Genomic DNA, 17,838 nt, shown 5'->3' with positions numbered 1-17,838 from the left:
TCTGTTTTTTTAGATTTCAATAAATGTGCCTGCATTCTCCATTAAATTAAAACAAATGTGGCATCGCATTCGTCCCATTGTTCTTTACTGCAGGTGCTTTGAGGGCGAGCCGTACGACCTGTTCCTTGAAGAAGAGGTAAAGGACACACCTCATTCCGTGTTTGATGCAGTTTTATTGCTTGGGCATATTGATTATTACAGCTCAAAATCTTTACCAATATATGGACAGTTTTTGGTATAATTTTCAAATTAGTTTTGATTATTTGAATCAAATGGGAAGTATCTATTTAGCACGTAGGAGGAGAATAAGGCTTTGTTTTTACTGCTTTTCCTTTACGTTTTGTTGATGTCTATGAAGGACGAGAAGCATACCCTGTAGTGTGTCTAGAGTGAAAAATGCGGTGGCTTTACTCGTGAAAAAAAAAATTAATTGAAGGATGGCATCGAGCATGTTAGATGATGTTATGTTATGCAAAAGGTTTCCTTTTAGTGCAATAGCTTGTTTGTAAAAGGGACTCCCGTCTGGCGTTATGTCATATGCTCGCATAATATGTTTGTTCTTGTTTTGGTGTTAGCTTTATAAAAAACAGTTATTATGTGACGCCTGCTAGTACGTAGGTAATGAATTTTGAAGCATGGTAAAATGAACTCTCTCAGATGAATCGGGAGTCTCTAATGGCCTTTTTGTTTTTGTTGAACAACGCAATGAAAAGTTCAGCTGCCCATGTGTGGTTTATAGGGCCTAATTTTTCAACGATATGTTCTTCTTCATGTTCAAAACATGCCTTTCACTACAGAGTTCTAGTGAAGCGTTAGCGCGATACGCTAGCTTGTCGCAAGAAGTTTGTATCTTAGTAGTCATGCCATCAAATTCCAAAACTGTTAAATGCGATCTACTATTTACGGAGGCGAATCATCCTTTATCAATGGTTACTAATGCTCCTAGGTTCCCAAACATCGGTACATCAAAGCAGTTAGAGCCTTTATTACGCCAGCACTCTTATCCGCCATTAATATGGCCAAGTAATTCCTCCGCAACAAATATTATACGCAATAAGAAGCGTTAGCCTAGTGGCGCCATCTAGATATAAAAGTGCTAAGTGCAAACCGGTAAAAAATGAATTCTTTCCTTCCGATGAGATTCTATGGAAAAATTACTTTCATAAAATTATTATAGATTGCCACATTAAATTTTTGAAATACATAAAATACTCTCATTAAGCTCTAAACCAATTTCTGTTGCATTGCTACTTGTTCGGCAAAGTTCTGAAGTGTTGCAGTCGGCAGAGCATTGCAGATAAAAGCTCCATTAGGATTTCGGAGTGCATCTCCAGAGCAACTATTGCCTAACTTGGTCTTGAAAGCGAGATCAATCGTAGTGAGAAACAGCAACACCAGTAGTCATGTGTAAAAGTGTCAATCAAGATCAAAACGACTTCTTATTCAGCTGAAGCGAGTAGCCGTTATTTGGAAGGGCGGCGCTATATTTGCATGCTAAATACGCAAAACCGGCAACGCTAAGTGTGTAAAAGTACGTGCATACGCTAACGCTATTTCTACGTTGACGTTCTGTGCATGCGCGTAATAGACCCGTTATTCCGCTCAGCGCGCAATCACACAAAGCCCGCTATACCAAACTCTCTATTGTTGCATACTTCTATATTTCATTTTAATTAGGCACCCATCAAAGGACAAAAATTAGATTTTCAAATCTTTTACCCAGTCCGCATATAATGAGGATACTAATCTCTGCACTGAAATTGTATGTGATAAATTTACATAATGATGATTTCACTTCGGTTGGCAAATAAGGGTACAAATATATTTCAGTAACATCTTGTATATATATATATATATATATATATATATATATATATATATATATATGCATAAGCAGATAAATGAAGGGGAAATGATGGTGCTCGTTATAATACATGAAGAAAAGAAGTCAACAGTCGGCGAGGCCAAGGAAAGCATTGGGAATCATACTTTGTGTCTTTTTTTTTTAATGTTTACTAAGGATAATCACAGAAATTAGTAATGTAATCTGTTTAGGGGAAAGATAATTAAACATAAAGTTCTGCGTGACGCTGGCGGTAACACAGGACGCTCCACGTCCACCGCTATGGTTGATGGTGGCACTGGTCAACACTCTCAAGGTTCGTATATAGACAACATTAATACCCAAGAAAGTAGCAGGGGGGACAGCGGCCGATGTAGCTCAGTTGTAAGAGCACCGGACGCAATATTTGGAGGTCGTGGGTTCGGTTCCCACCATCGGCACGTTGTTGTTTCTTCTATTATGTGTTTATTTATCTTTCCCCTAAACAGATTACATTACTAATTTCTCTGATTATCCAAGTAAAAATTAAAGAAAGAAGACACAAAGTATGATCCCCAATGCTTTCATATATATATATCCTGTGTCATGCGGTAGTGCATATATTTTCCGCGTGTTAAGGAGGAATGCGGCAGATCTAGCTACGACGTTCCCACGCAAAGCTAATTCGCGTGTGCAAGCTGTGGCCATAGACGCGTGTTTCCGCTGCACCTCTCTTGTTTTATATCACTCGGACAAGTATTATTCCAAATATGGTTTCCGTAAGAAGTGAACAGCTTTTTGGGAAGTAAATAACACCCGCAGAGCTATGTCTGCAGGGTATTCACGGATATATATTGCGCTACCGCGTTGAAAACGCGCACTTGTAGCAATCGTGGACGGAAAGCATTAAAAATGCCTACACACGTTTCATTAATCACAGATTCTTCTTACATTGCTGCTCTTATCCACAATTCTCTTCGTTCAGTTGACAGAAGGCGACATTATAATATAATGTGCTACACAATGTTGCTGCGGCTTAGTTATTGAATTCATTTCGCGTACACTTCAATCCCAACATGTGTCACCACAGTGCTGATATTTCTTACAGGAGAAGTTGGCGTCGGGCGAACCTCCCTCTCGAATTCTTCTCAGTTATTTCAAGGAAAATCTTCCCGAGGCACCTATCCTCTTCAATGAGACAAGCGGCGAGCGGTTCCTCAGTTTTATATACGACCATCCGCATCTGAGCATGATTCTGCTCGAGATAAACGCCGACGGGATTGCTCTGCTGAGAGATGGGTATTGTGAGCTTCTTTGTATTGCCACCTAATAAAAAAAAAAAAATCTATCTTCACTTTCATGATGCAAAATTTTCCCAAACATTGGGAGAAGGATCAGCGAACCCCGTCTCTTAGAAAATATATACGTCACTGCCACCCCGTAAGCAATCGCCTAAACTGGACTGTAAAACTTGACTGGTTTTCTTTTCTTGTCTGCTTTTCGCTAAAACAACTCACAAAAATATCTAGTAAAGCACGTTGTTTAGATTGGAATATGCAGAAAATAGTAGAGCACAAATGCAGAAGATATGAAACGAATAATGACCCTTATTGTTAGCCTGGCCACAGTAACGTACACTGTAAAAAATCTGTGTGAAATTACAGGTATTTTTAAGGAAAATTTCTCTACCAGTACAGAAAATATCTGTTCTACTTCATTGACCAAAATAGGTTCACGAAAAAAACCCAGTAATTTTCTGTTCTCCAGCGGAAACCTTTATTGGAAGGTAACCAATTAGATATATTTTTGCCGTCTGTTTTATTTTCTACCTAAACTAATTTTTACTTCAATAGTAGGTAATAGTAATAGTAATAGGTAATAGTAGGTAAATTCTGAATAGAAAGCGAAATGGTATGACAATCCTGAAGACGCTGTCCATCATCGGCTGCGTAATAATGTCGATTCGAAAGCAGATAACTAGTGGCGCCTCATTGAGGTCTGTTTTTGGTTGGCTCCCTGCTACAGTGTTATCTGTTGCGCCTTGTTCCACTTGCCTCTTTTCGGTGGCTAGACAACGGCTGCTGCGAGGCCAACCTTATGGGTGCCATCGAGTATTGCCAGCGCCTTGAAATATTTTTGAGATGTAATTGGCAAGGCTTTCGCCTTGAAATAGTGCTCATTGAAGAAATCGGCGCCTAATGAAATTTTAGTGTTGTTAGAGACAGAAAACGTGAAATGAAAGAGGAGTAAAAAAAAGATATTATTGCATCATTATTTTCACTGTGACAGAAAAAGCAAATAAGAAACAAAAAACGTGGTATAACAGAACGTTTTTGTCAATTTACAAGAATTTTCTATCAGCTGTAAGCAGAAAAAACTGTGAAATCACAGAAAAATTAAGAAACAGAAAACATAGCAGAACAGAAAATTTCTGGCAGGACAGCTGCCAGAAAATGTGTGTATTTTTCAGCAAAACTTTTTTACAGAGTAGCAGTAATGCAGCTGGCTCTCCCTGCGTCATTTTTCTTGTGTCATGTTAGCGGGATATAACATACTTACACGAGTGTAGGTGATGAACTGACCACGGTTCCAGGTTTCTATTTTCTGAAATTATTTCCTCTTGGGCTCATTAATTGAATACCTTGGTGACATGCCCTCAAAGTGATCAATCACCGTTCTGTTATAGTTATTTTCGCCCAAATTGAGTTAGGCTTGCCTACTCCAAGAGTGCTGTACTACAAAATACGCAAAAATTTCACTGAAGCTCAGTTATAAAGCTACCCTAGATAAATAGTGTTTTAAGGCGGTAGCCAATTTAAAGCGTTTTCTTGCACAATAAAGCATACGAATCCAACGTGTCGAGGAGACGGTAGACGAGAAAACGCGCATTTATAAACAATGAAATATCTCACCTGGCATCGTATTTGAAAGGCTACTGCAGATGAGCATCACACAACATCAAAAATAAAATTGCAAATTGACGCCAATTACACAAGCTTACGCAGAGGATATAACTATCCGGCAATAAAATGAACTATGCTTTGTTTCTAGGCGAACCCTATGTACGAACTCTCCAGAGGAGCTGCTTAAACGTTTTTTATTTCGCTGTCGCGACTGACTCACTAATGATCAAAAGTTATGGTATTAAGGGGTATTTCTTTAATGTATTTGGAAGGTGTCGACATCACTGCACACTGAGGTGTTTACGTTCGTGAGATTTACGTTCAGTAAACCTTCATTCATGTTTATGCAGGGTGACTTCACGCCTTTCAGTTGGAAATGTCAGAGTACATATAGCTGATTTGAGACTGTGTTAATCTTTACATTGGTACGTTGTGCGCTTTAAGTACACCACGGCAGCACCTTGCGACGTTATATTATGGTATTTAAATATTTCCTCTTTTGCTCGCGAATCTGCTTCCTGAAGCTTTTTTCTGTGATTTGCATGGCTAATCGTTTCGTTGCTTCAGCAGTGGTAGAAACGGTCGGTGATCGGAAACCTTGCCAGTGTTTTCATGCAGAGAGCTCCTCTAAGCTGCACAGGTGACTGTGAGGCTGGAGAGTCGTTTTGTCACCCCATCAACGCCGTCAAACGGCGTTGATCGGTTTGAACCAATGCAGTTGAATCAATCGTTCCAACAATGGCTGGCATTCTGGTTCAATCAATCCATCGATTATTAGATCAATCTCTCAGTCGGTTGGCTGGTCAGTACTGGTGGCTGTGAGACTTGGACAGTCAGTTCGTCATCACTGAACACCGTGGGTCGGTCGGTTAGCCAGTCGGATGATCGGTTATCTAATTACTGAGTGTGGGTCCCAGTAAAACATACAGTAAATTGTACCGCTCGATCTAAGCACCAACTGCGTGTTATCCAGAGTAGGATCTTTCTTAGGGAAAAATGAAGACCATGCGACTTGAATGCCAGCAACACCCACGTTAGGAAGAAACAAAGCTTCCCACTCAGCAACAAGAAGTCACTAGAAAACCCCCAAAATATAGAAGATAGTTAAACAGAACTTAGGTTCTTCGGTTTATCTCGCGAATGTATATTATACGGCGTTTTATTGAGTTCATTAAAAACTCCATCTACATAATAGTGTCGCAATGTATTTCAATATTTTGTCAAATCATGGTGTGTAATCTATTTTTCAGTTACCCGCGGTGGCGCATATTTTATTGCCAACTGTTTTAATACGTTTGGGGAAACATAAGTGGACCATACATTATATTTAAGACCCCGGGGTGGTGCAGTGGTAAGACGTCCGACTACTGTGCCGGAATTCCCGGGTTCGAACCCGACCTCGGCGGTTGCGTTTAGAGGGAGGCGAAACGGAGTGGCATCCGTGTGCTGTGTGATGTCAGTGCACGTTAAAGAATCCCAGGTGGTCAAAATTTCTGGAGTCCTCCACTACGGCGTCTCTCATAGCCTTAGTCGCTTTGGGACGTTAAACCGAAACAAACCGAAACAAAACCATTATATTTAGGAAGGCTCGTGCACAAAGAGCTCATAGAAAGTAATAATTTTGTTGTGTCTTCGCTTCCTCAAATCATTTCCATAGACTATGCAGTAAAAAAAATTCTGAAATGTAGTTAATTATTCATGGAAGAGAACATTCAGGACTGAAGTAAAATAAAAAGTTAGGGTTGTATATACTTCCGACTTTATGAAGAATTTTTGTAATTGACTACTGCCAATTATTGACACTGTTAATTAGCTTCACAGTTTACCCTGTACATCCGTTTCATCTCTGTACATACTGCCAGCTTTTTCTTAACATTTCTCGCCGTTTGTGAAGCGCATCGTACTATATGTCTCTGTTGGTACATTTCCGTGCTCTTGTTTCCTTTCGCGTCGAACTCCGTGTTGAGATTTCGCGCTGCCGTTTAGCATATAGCATAGCAGTTTGACTAAGCATGCAGGTTTGATAAGGCATGCCCTCGTGGTGTTTGTCTCTCTCCCCTTATCAGGAAGAAGGGAAGAATAAACGTCGTGTCCTCTCGAAGCACCGATTCCAGCTCGGTTGTAAGGGTCGACGTGACAAACCTGGGTGAGCTGCCCTCCATCTTCACAATGCAGGTGACACAATGCAGCCACGGGGTGGACAACAGCGACATCGACTCCGCCTTGGTAACACCAAGGCGTTCTATGCTGCTCCTCACGTCGGTGCACTTCGGTGCATTGGACATCCGCGAAGACGTCTTGTGCACTGGTATAGTAACGCTGAAATGTTTATATTTTAGTTTTGACGAAAGCGCTGAAGTAGGAATACCAGTAAAGAGACCCGCAAACATTCAGCCTATGCCGTTTAGAGGGGAAAGGTTTGTCATATTTCTTCGAAATATCGGAAGAGGAATCAATTTGTTTCGGTATGCAGTAGACAAATTTGGAGCGATGTGTACTATATAGTGATAAAACATCGCTTCAATCAAACATCGTAGAGAAGTTTGAATTGTTCGTCTCATGAGCGATTGTATGAGACGCGCCGACGAAACAGAGACGTTGGCACGAGGTCATGTTGACTCGATAAAATTCAGTCCTGTATCGAGTTGAAGGGGAAAAAAACGTCTAGGACGTCAGACGCTCCGAATACGCAAGCTATCTTCCACGGACGCATCTGCGTTTTTCCTCTGATGGCCTTTTAGCGCAGTGAATCTTAGGAGTTATCCCACATACCTTTCACAGGGCATAGTAGCCTTGCTTTGCTGTTAGTAACCGTGCATGGGCCCTGCCTGTTCGGTGCCTCTACCGCAGTGAAACCCGACGTAGTCTAATGCTTCAACGGGCTTTAGCAATTGATGTGCGCCTCGGAATTGGTAGTTGAAGTATAAAACCAGATTGAGCGGGTAGGTTTTCTATAGTCACTTAAAACCCAGCTGTGCGGGCACAAGCCATCGAAGGAAAATGACACACATGGCCCTAAACCTTCAACTGGAGTGAAAGGTTTAGTGCCGTGTGAGCCCTTTCCATGTACTCTGTCTGTAGCGCTGTTTGCTCAAGCAACTATTCATGTTTTTACAGAACACAAGACGCTGCAGAGAGAGTGAAAGCGAATCCCCGGCTAAAAGTGCCGAGTCCGTTGGCGGCCATTTTACCCTGACGCTCCACTTTTTTAGTGGGCAGGCTTCCGAAAATAGAGGCAATGCTTCCAGCTAGTTTTTTCCCTAATCGTCGCGTACGCGTCTATGCGGTCTTCATAGCAGTGCAGCAGACGTTATAACTGGCAGAACAATGGAACCGAGTCATATGAGAGCTACTAGCGCTCTCTTGAAACGAACCTTTTTGCAAGTTATACGCCAAAGTAGAAGACGGCTGAACTGTGTACACAACTCCAAAATTACGCCAGTCACTAACGAATTTGAAAAGGCCGCCGCTTAAGTTTGGCCTCTGGGTAAGTTGACACATATTCAGGTGTTCGTTGAAGGGCAACAATCATATAACACAAAACTAGGTTGGTGCTTACCTCATTTACTAGAGTGGCGGTCTTTGTTTTCCTGTAATTATTTTGCATACACCACTTTCTCTTCCACGTGCTTGGTTTTGGTTTTGTTTTGTGGGGTTTAAGGTCTCAAAGCGACTGAGGCTATGACAGACGCCGTAGTGGCGGACTCCAGAATTTTCGAGCACCTGGTGTTTTTAACGTGCACTGACATCACACAGCACACAGACGCCTTGCTTTTCACTTCCATCGAAAAGCGGCCGCCGAGGTCAGGATTCCATCCCGCAGTTTCTTGGTAACAGTAATCGAGCGCCGTAATCCCTACGCCATTTTGGCGGGGTAATCTTTCACGTGCATATGTCGGTGAGCATCTGAGGTTAAATTTCGTCCTCAAATATCCATTGGAGGTGTACTGCGCATTCGTGTCGAGGAATGCGGCTTGCTTTTTAATCAAGGTGTTAGTGTTTGTCATTGTTAGAATCAGGTGGCTATACCCACCCCCACGCCCACAAAGTATGCCCTGCATTATTTAGTTGCTCTTTCTTATCCCGGGTGACATCTCGGTTCGCGATTTTGTTCGCTCTCCTGCATTGGTTTATTGCCTTCCTTTTGTCAATACATCTATAATTTTCTATTCATTTTTTGTGCGCTCTCCTGAATTTGGATACTAGCTTTTTGGTGTTCTTGAAGTGCCTGCACTATAAGCAAGCATTTCTATCATAAATTTCTAAAATTATTTCGCTGTTCAATTGTGCAGGTGAACTACATGTACGCATGGAAAGGCCATTTGAAATGTATTGATGTGAATTAAACTATGAGGAAACATTCACGCTCTCTTACTCCCATTGTGTCACTCGCAGTGGAGCTCCATGACTCGGAGTACGGCATGGTTGCCTCAAGGCTTGTTACGCTCCGACCCAGCAAGCATTGCTTCTGCTATCTTTCCTGCCAGTGCAGCGTAAGTGTTTATCTCAATGACCGCGGAACAGCATTATATTCTTGTCGAAATTAATATGAAGTCCTGTACTTTGCCATCGATCAAAGCCTACTTGTAGGTCTGAAGGCAATAAACCTCGCTATACCTTACCACGCATATATTTTCACACGCATACGTACGTACAGTCTTTTTCTAATTGTACGGTTTAAGTACTGTGCTTCAGAGACTCATAGCAGGGCTCCTGAAAGCAGTACTTGAACATGGAGGCAAGCAAGAGAATAGTGAGAACGAGATTTGTCATAGACAAGATTTCCAACTTTGGAGATGCTCCGCTACGTAACTAGAGGAAAAATCCTTTGGCCGTTTATTTTTGACAAAGCCTGTACCTCGGAAAATGATCAAAACCAGTTTGCATAAAGAGGAGAACATCTACCGCACAATATTTCAGCACGGACTTGTCTTTAAAATTCGTTATCAGAGCCGCGGTTGGATTATTTTAAAATATGGAACAGTCTTGACAGGTTATACAGAGAATAAGGAAACGATCATGCGATAGTTCAAATGACTTTGTTTTGCGGCATTATATAAAAACTGTTAAATTTCCGGCGCCTACTTCGTCGCTTCAGCCTTTGCAGCAGGCACTTCTCATCGTCGAACAAGCGAGTTGTAGTAATCGTGTTGACTTTTTAATAGTCCTACTAATAGTCTGCTTTTTTGCTACAATACAAGAACTTTCCAAAACCCATAAAATTGTAATATGACATCGGAAGGGTGCAATGTCTTTCTTTTCTTGGGTGTTCTGGAGGAAGAAAAATTCATTCATTCATTCATTCATTCATTCATTCATTCATTCATTCATTCATTCATTCATTCATTCATTCATTCATTCATGAGTCTAAGGATGACCTGCAGCCTACAGGGAAGTGGGTGGGTTAGGTGAGGTTGAGGACGCCACACTCCGACATGAAATCACGCGTGCTTGGTTTATGGTTTCAGTATTTGCCGGCAGGCGCCGCTACTTTCTCATTGGATAGGGAGCGCACCTGAACTGAAGCAAGTGAAGTGAATGAAATGTACAGGGAAAAATACACCTCTAGGCTAGGATAGTGGGCACTCATGCAAAAGATATTGATTGTATACGCAGCAGGGCGATTTCGTGTTCTCCCCTGTGATTATATATACATTAATCTATCTTTTAGATAAGGCTGCTTGACTAATGTGTGGGATTAGGTCATCCCTCATTTTTGGTTCCATTCCGAGGATATTTTTTTTAGTCGATATTTATTGCCTCAGGGCATCAGTAGGATATGAGATGAAGGATGAATGAATGATTAAATGAATGGAAAAAGGTTGGCTGATTTTGTGAAGTCCAGAAGTGAGCGATGTTGAGGTCCCTGCGTCCTTCAGAGGATATAGATAGATATACAGATATAGATATACAGATATATATATATATATATATATATATATATATATATATATATATATATATATATATATATATATATATATATATATATATATATATATATACAGATATATATATATATATATATATATATATATATATATATATATATATATATATATATATATATACAGAGGATATAGATAGCTCATGCCATGCACAAGAAAAAGGTATGGAAGAATTCTCAGGGCTGTAATCCCACAGTAATATCAGTAATCGCTCTGCTTCTACACGGCAGTCGCAGTTTAGTTTAATTTGCAATGATGGGGTGGCCAAGTTAAAGTAGTTCCGTTTACGCAGTATTCATAGCATTTGTATCTCGAAAGGGGCCAGGGCGATATTAAAAAGGGTGAGTGAAAGAACGGCACCCTGCGGGGTACCGCGGGTGAGACAGTGGGGTATAGAATTGAAGTTCAATGCCCAGAAACGGGCCTCGCGATTAGAAATAAAAGCTCGAATGCAGTTATACATGCGGGAGCCGCAGTCTTTGCTGGTAAGGCAGGTAAGAATATGGTTATGGGAGACGCAATCGAATGCCTTGCGGACATCGACCGTGACCGGGGCGTGAAGCTGAGAGCTACCACAGGTGAAGAAAGTATCCTGAAGTATGAGGAAAAGGTCCTGTGCAGATACGCGGGGACGAGAACCAATGAGGGTATGAGGGAGAGAGTTCGAAACCTCCAAATGCATGCTAAGCCTAGTGAGCGCCATTCTTTCCATCGTCTTGCCGACACAGGAGGTCAGAGAAATGGGCCGGAGATTTGAAAAGGCTGGATGCTTACCAAGTTTAAGAATGAGAGAAATAAGTGAGGAAGTCCAGGACGATGGCAGAGAGCCTTCTTCCCAGGCGGTGTTATAGATGTTGAGAAGGTGCTTTTTTGCGTTATCGGGAAGATTGTGAAGAGCGAAGTGATTCCATCTTCACCGAGAGCAGACCGAGTGGAGTTAGCAAGAAGTGCAGCTTCAAGCTCACGCAGTGTAAAAGGGGCATCGAGTTCATTGCTTTCGCAGCCTGTGTATTCAAGGTAAAAGGGGGACAAAGGGGGTGGGAGATAAAGATCTGCAAGGGTTGCAAAAACCTCATCGGGAGACTTTGTGGCTAAGGCTTTAGCAAGAGTCAGGGCAGGGGTAGGGGTGGCACCAAGGAGAGTTCGAAAAAGAGTTCAGGTTTCCTCTGAATTTGTATGGAGCGCCGTGTAAATATCGTTGCATAGGGTATTCCAACGAGCATCCTCAAGCGTAGCACAATACGTCACGATATCGTCTCGCAACTTTAAACGCGTGTTCTGCAGTTGGATGTGGCGCGGTTGCAGTCTGGCTGTTCGGAGAAGCTTTTTGCGACGCTTCCATAGCCTAATGAGATGGGGGTCGGGGTTAGAAGTAGGATATGCAGCGAACTCCGCGCCAGTAGAGGATGAAGCCGCGTGGAGAAGGGCATTAGTCTACTCCTCATAGGACGTGAAGGAGGCAGAGGAGAGGAGACAGCAAATGGCCTGCTAGTCAGTATGTCGAATGCGCTGCTTGCGGGTGGGGCTTCTCTCACGGTTCAGTTATCGTCTATTCCCGATCTTCAGCACATTTTTTACGCCGACGACATCACATTCTGGTGGAAGCGCGGATCTCCTGGTCACGCTCAAGACACCATTCAGCAGGGATTGGATATCATTTCTTGCTTTCTTGACCATGCAGGGCTGTCTCCCGTGCCCGAGAAGTCAGAACTACTTTTGACTCACTCTGCTTATCAACGAGTTCACAACTCACTGATCTCCCTTACCTTGGGCGGCTCCCTAATCCCCAAAGTTTCTTAATGCCGCGTTCTCGGCATGTCTCTGCATGCCACCAAAAATGTCCGGGCTCTCCATGCGGCTGTTGCTACTTGTCAGTCTGTCACCCATTTACTTAGCCGAGTTGCGAGACGGTCCTCTGGCCTGAGGGAAGCTCACGACTGTCGACTGGCTGACACGCTGGCTCTTAACAAATTTCTTTATTTTATACCATATTTTTCATTTACCCGGGGCCAGCTAGACACACCTGCAATAACCTGCAATACCTCTTAACGGCCTTTATAAAGCTGCTCTTCGTCTTCCCATAACCACTTCCACCGATAAACGTTATGCCACCGGGCTTTTTCATCCTGTTCGCAGTCTCCTTTCCCTTCAGCGTGACCGACAGATAGCTCGCCTCTCCGGCACAGTTCATGGACGCTGGCTTCTAATTCAGGCTAACATTTACCCCATCCAGTCAGTCCCTCTGCCAACTCCTTCCCCTCCAGAGGCCATTAACCTCCGTATACTTCCTCTTCCAGCCAATATGTCGCCGGTCCTGTATGTTCACTGCCTACATGCTGGTGCCTCTCATCATAGTCCGCCCTTTAATACCCATGGAGTCGCTTACACGGATGCCTCTTATGTGGCTACTCGCGGGTTGGGAAGCCAGGTCCTCTTTCATCCTCGTCTATCTACCCCTGTCATACGCACTAGCGGCCCCTTTCTTCACCCTCCGGATATTATCTCGCTTGAGGTCCTCTCCATCATTCATGCCATTCAAAGTTTCCATTATCTCCCACTCGTGCCTCAATATATTTCATACACTGACTCCCAGGCTGCTATCCGTGACATTCAATCTAAAAGTCTAACACATCTTCTGTCCACGGAGCTCGAGGCTGCACTTGTTGCGCTGCAGCCCTGCCCCGTCTTCCTCCGATGGATCTCTGGATACTCGGGGATTGACGGCAATGAGCTGGCGAACCACCTCGCCCGTGAAGCTCGTAACCGGGCACCGTTCATCCCCTGGTCAAGATCCTTGGAGGGCGGGTCGAGACTGTCTCTTCGCACCACCATAAGCGAATATTACAATGCTGCTCGCTTAGAGCGGAAGCTCTACCCCGACCCTCATCCTAATCTTTCCGCTCGGGAGGCTCATATTCTTCGGCAAATACAGTTGAATACCCCTGCACGGCTATATAATAACCCCTGCACGGCTATATCTCTACAAATTCCGTCGTGATCCATCATGCCCCAACTGCCCTTCCGCTTATGCCAAGCTTTCACACTGCCTATTTCCGCGTCCGGTTGCATTGCAATCGGGAATCTTTCCCACCTCCTGCCTGCACCTGGGTGGACTGGCTTGGTGCTGAGGGTGAAGAAGAACAGCGCCTGCGAGATATTAGGCGCCTAAGTGTTGCGCCTCAATAAAGTCTTTTAGTACTACTACTACTACTACTACTACTACTACTACTACTACTACTACTACTACTACTACTACTACTACTACTATCTCGAAAGCAATATTGGTTTTTCATGAGGAGCCTCGATGTGGTTCAATGTTAGATGCATCATGAATAGCGCGCGCTTTAATTTCGTAATTTCATATGCAATTTTCCGTCGAGTCTTAGTAGCTTTCCTACAAATTAGTGCAATCTCTCTCTCTCTTTCTCTACATTCGCTCACCCCAAAATCTGTATGCTTGAATCGCTTTGTTTTTATCGTGAGGAAAAAGCAACATTCACTGTGATCATTGGCACACACCCTATTACACGCTTTTTGAAGAGGTTCTTACTCATTGATCGCGCAAACCGAGGAACTGCGATGAAGGAGCAGTATAGAATGCAAATATTTGGTAGACAGACTAATTATTGTTGATCTTTATGAATGCCAAACCATTATAGTCTCACGGATGAAATTGTATTCGATTAAATTTTCGACATGTAATCAAGTTATTTGTTCTAGTATTTTATACCGTGTTTGTGTTTGCTATTTAAACCTAGACAGCATGCTGGATAGCGCGTCCGATAACAGTATAATCGCTGAAGTCTTGGCTTGAAAACATTAAATTGGAGTCATATATATGTCGTCGATTAGGATGCCAGTCGCAAGGTAGCCCAAACGTGACTGGAAGATGCATGATAAACGCAACCCACTAACCGGTACGTATGACCAAACTGCAGAGAAAATTAGAGGCCTCGTTGTGAGTTGAATAAGAAGGACGCCAACAGCAATTCACAAACATTAAATCATAGGGTATTTGTTTGTGTTGATGAATGTGAAGTATGAATTTATCCCGGAGATAATTGATTAGAAAGTAAACGAAAGAACCACAACTCACCGGAGGCATGTGGTTACTTTTCTTTCTACTTTCTAATATATTATCTCCGTGATTAATTAGTACCTCATATTCATCAACACAAAAGATGCCCTATGCTTTCCTTTATGTCAGCGGTTGTTGGCTCTACTATGTAAGTCATAACGAAGCCCCTAATTTTTCTTACGTTTGTCCGCTTATTAGCTTAACTAAGGTTTATAATTTGGAGGCATTAAAGTGCTAGGTAGCGTAATAAAGTTATCACACAGCTCCCATCCTTTGCGGTATACGTCGTGGTATCACACAGCGCTCAACATACGTCGCTATGGAGAAGGGTGGTGCTGACCAAGAGTCTCATCAATTGTTAGGCACAACATAAATATTTAAGAATGTATTAAATTAAATCACCTCAGCTCAGAGTTAGAGTACCCGACACGAGATTTCGAGGTCGTGGGTTAGTATCCCACCAGCGGCATTTAGTTGCTTTTCCTTACACGTTTCTGATGAATTATCCCCAAATATCTGCAAGATCAATTATATTTCACATTCATGGACACATAAAAATATTCCTTATGCTTTCACTAGTGTCAGCGGTTGTTGGTTTCATTCTCGTATACCTGGAATGCAGTATACGAGAATGGATGGCTCACAAGTTTGATAATTATATCGCGAAAATTGACACTGCATTTAGTCCGCCAGTGGTGCGTATATATAAAGGGACATGAATAGCTTTCTCTTAAGTGGTGGAGATTTCTGTCACGGATGGGTCTGTCGAGTTTATGGATGGGTATGGTGAGTTTATGGATTTTGCGTCTTAAGGCCTTTTGCTGACGTATTTTTATTACCCTCTCTTTGTGACGAGGTTGCGTTGTCATAGATTTGCATCATAAAGCCGTTTGCTGGCGTATTTTTATTACCATCGCTATGGTGTAGGTAGCGACAAACCAACGACGCCAGCTGGTCTCCTAATGGGAGTTACTAAGGACTTCTCCTTATACGTTATTGACATCTAAACATCGCTGCTCTTTCGCTCAGTCGTGTGAGCCGAAAAGAAGAGAACATCGGCAGAAAGAGATGGCATTGGAAATTCTTCTAGCCTGAAATTTAGGGGTCAAGGCTCACTGTAACTACCGAAAATCTCGATTAGAAGTAAACAAAAATCAGGAGAGTAGGCCAAATTACAACAGCCAAGATCAATTCCATCCAAGCGAACTTCGAACGAGAGAAAAATAAAATAAAAATCTTAAAACGCAAATATCCAATGTACGATGAACATGAAGGTAACAGTGGTTACAGGGATTGCTGTATGAACAACACTGTCCAATGAAAACACTTTCGCGAGATACAGGGTATGAAAAAAGACTGTGGACTTCAATATATTCCAAAAGACAAGAAAAAAAAACGAAGACAAACAAAATAAAACTTTGATAAAAGGGAACAAGCGCTCTTCAAAATCGTTAACATCACGAGCGCCAAAGACGTGATGGGCAAATTGTTCCGCTGTGTAATAGTACAAGCAGAGAAAGTACGTTTGAAGAGGTTTGTGCGGTCAAAGTATGGAGTAAGGCTATGGGCATGAACACTCCTAGAATGCCAGGTTAAGCACGGGGCGCAGGTAGTCCATGGCGGTGGAATTAAACTGCTGGTGGTAAAAAAAAAAAGAAAAGAAACCTTCACCTGGCAAGTGCTCTTCTTTTTTCTAATGATAGAATATTATTTACAGCCATGATGTCGGACGGTGAAGCACGCCATTCATAAATGTTGAAAATGAAACTGATTGTTTTTCTTTGTATCATTTGGTTTGGTTTGGTTTGTGGGGTTTAACGTCCCAAAGCGACTCAGGCTATGAGAGACGCCGTAGTGGAGGACTCCGGAAATTTCGACCACCTGGGGTTCTTTAACGTGCACTGACATCGCACAGCACACGGGCGCCTTGCTTTTCGCCTCCAATGAAAAGCGGCCAGTGATTGTATATCTTTTTTGAGAAATGGATCCCGTGACACACTCGCATATTCAAGTTAAGGTCTTATGAAGGTATTGTAGGCTAGTAGCTTTATGGACTTTGCGGCAGACTTCAATTTGTGGCGGAGGAAACCAAGTTTTCTAGAAGCAGCATCGCAAATATTGTCGACGTGAGGGGTCCAACTAATAATGACAGTAATAATTGGTTCACAGGAAGGGAAAGGCGCAGTATCTGTCACACTTGCTTTGTGGACACCTGAACCGCGCCGTCAGGGAAGGGAGGAAGGTGGGAATGAAAGTGAAAATAGAGAAAGGGGAGCCGTAGTGGAGGGCTTCGGAATAATTTTGACCACCTGGGGATTTTTAACGTGCGCTGACATCGCACAGCACACGGATGCCACATCGTTTCGCCTCCATCGAGTTACGCCAAGGTACCTGTAGTTATCGACTTAGATTAGGTTTTTATGGTTCAGTGTATAGGCAAACTGGAGTTGATTTTTCTTTTTCGTAACCCGTAAAAGAAACGTTTTATCTGTATTGATTTCCAATAACCATTCCAAGCAACAGTCTTCAACTACATTAAGGTTTGCCTGTACGCATGTTTGATCGCGGCGACTATTTATAGGCCTAAATAGAATGCAGTCATCACCAAATAACCTAATATTTATAACTGTACTGTCAATGGCTGCGGCAATGTCATTGATATAGGTGAGGAAAAGGACAGGGCCAATGACGCTACCATGGGGCACTCCAGAGGACACTGGCAGAACGTCAGATGAGCAGTCCTTTACCTGAACAAATTGCTGACGGTTTGAAAGGTATGAACAGATCCAATTAACCAGGTTACCAGAAACGCCGATATTCCGAAGTTTAAATAACAGTTTGCTGTGACAACGCACTCGAAAGATTTACTAAAATCCAAGAAAACTTCATCTATCTGTTCGCCTCTATCTAGTGATGAGGCAAATTCGTGGAGTTGTCACGAATCCTCTCTGAAAGCGTGCTGAAAGGGTGAAATTATTGTCGTCTTTTCAAGGTACGAGACCACATAGATAAAATGTGTTCGATAAGTTTACATGTAGTGAAAGTGAGCGAGGTAGGTCTGTAGTTTTACACGTTCAAACGGTGCAG

At 42.6% G+C, this 17,838-nt stretch overlaps 1 protein-coding gene across 1 annotated transcript in view; it reads left to right on the top strand.

Annotated features, from left to right (window-relative positions):
- Positions 1-17,838, top strand: part of LOC146176642 (hapless 2-like) — a 57,272-nt gene that overhangs the window by 26,765 nt on the left and 12,669 nt on the right. The window contains exons 8-11 of the mRNA XM_084581346.1: positions 94-136; positions 2,931-3,121; positions 6,792-7,033; positions 9,121-9,218. Of these exons, the coding sequence (XP_084437472.1) occupies positions 94-136; positions 2,931-3,121; positions 6,792-7,033; positions 9,121-9,218 (574 nt within the window). The remainder of the gene's footprint in view (positions 1-93; positions 137-2,930; positions 3,122-6,791; positions 7,034-9,120; positions 9,219-17,838) is intronic.

The sequence above is a fragment of the Amblyomma maculatum genome, chromosome 10, assembly GCF_055883805.1.
Source record: "Amblyomma maculatum isolate TAMU_Amacu chromosome 10, ASM5588380v1, whole genome shotgun sequence".
Taxonomy (NCBI): domain Eukaryota; kingdom Metazoa; phylum Arthropoda; class Arachnida; order Ixodida; family Ixodidae; genus Amblyomma; species Amblyomma maculatum.
This window is presented reverse-complemented; position numbering and strand designations above follow the sequence as displayed.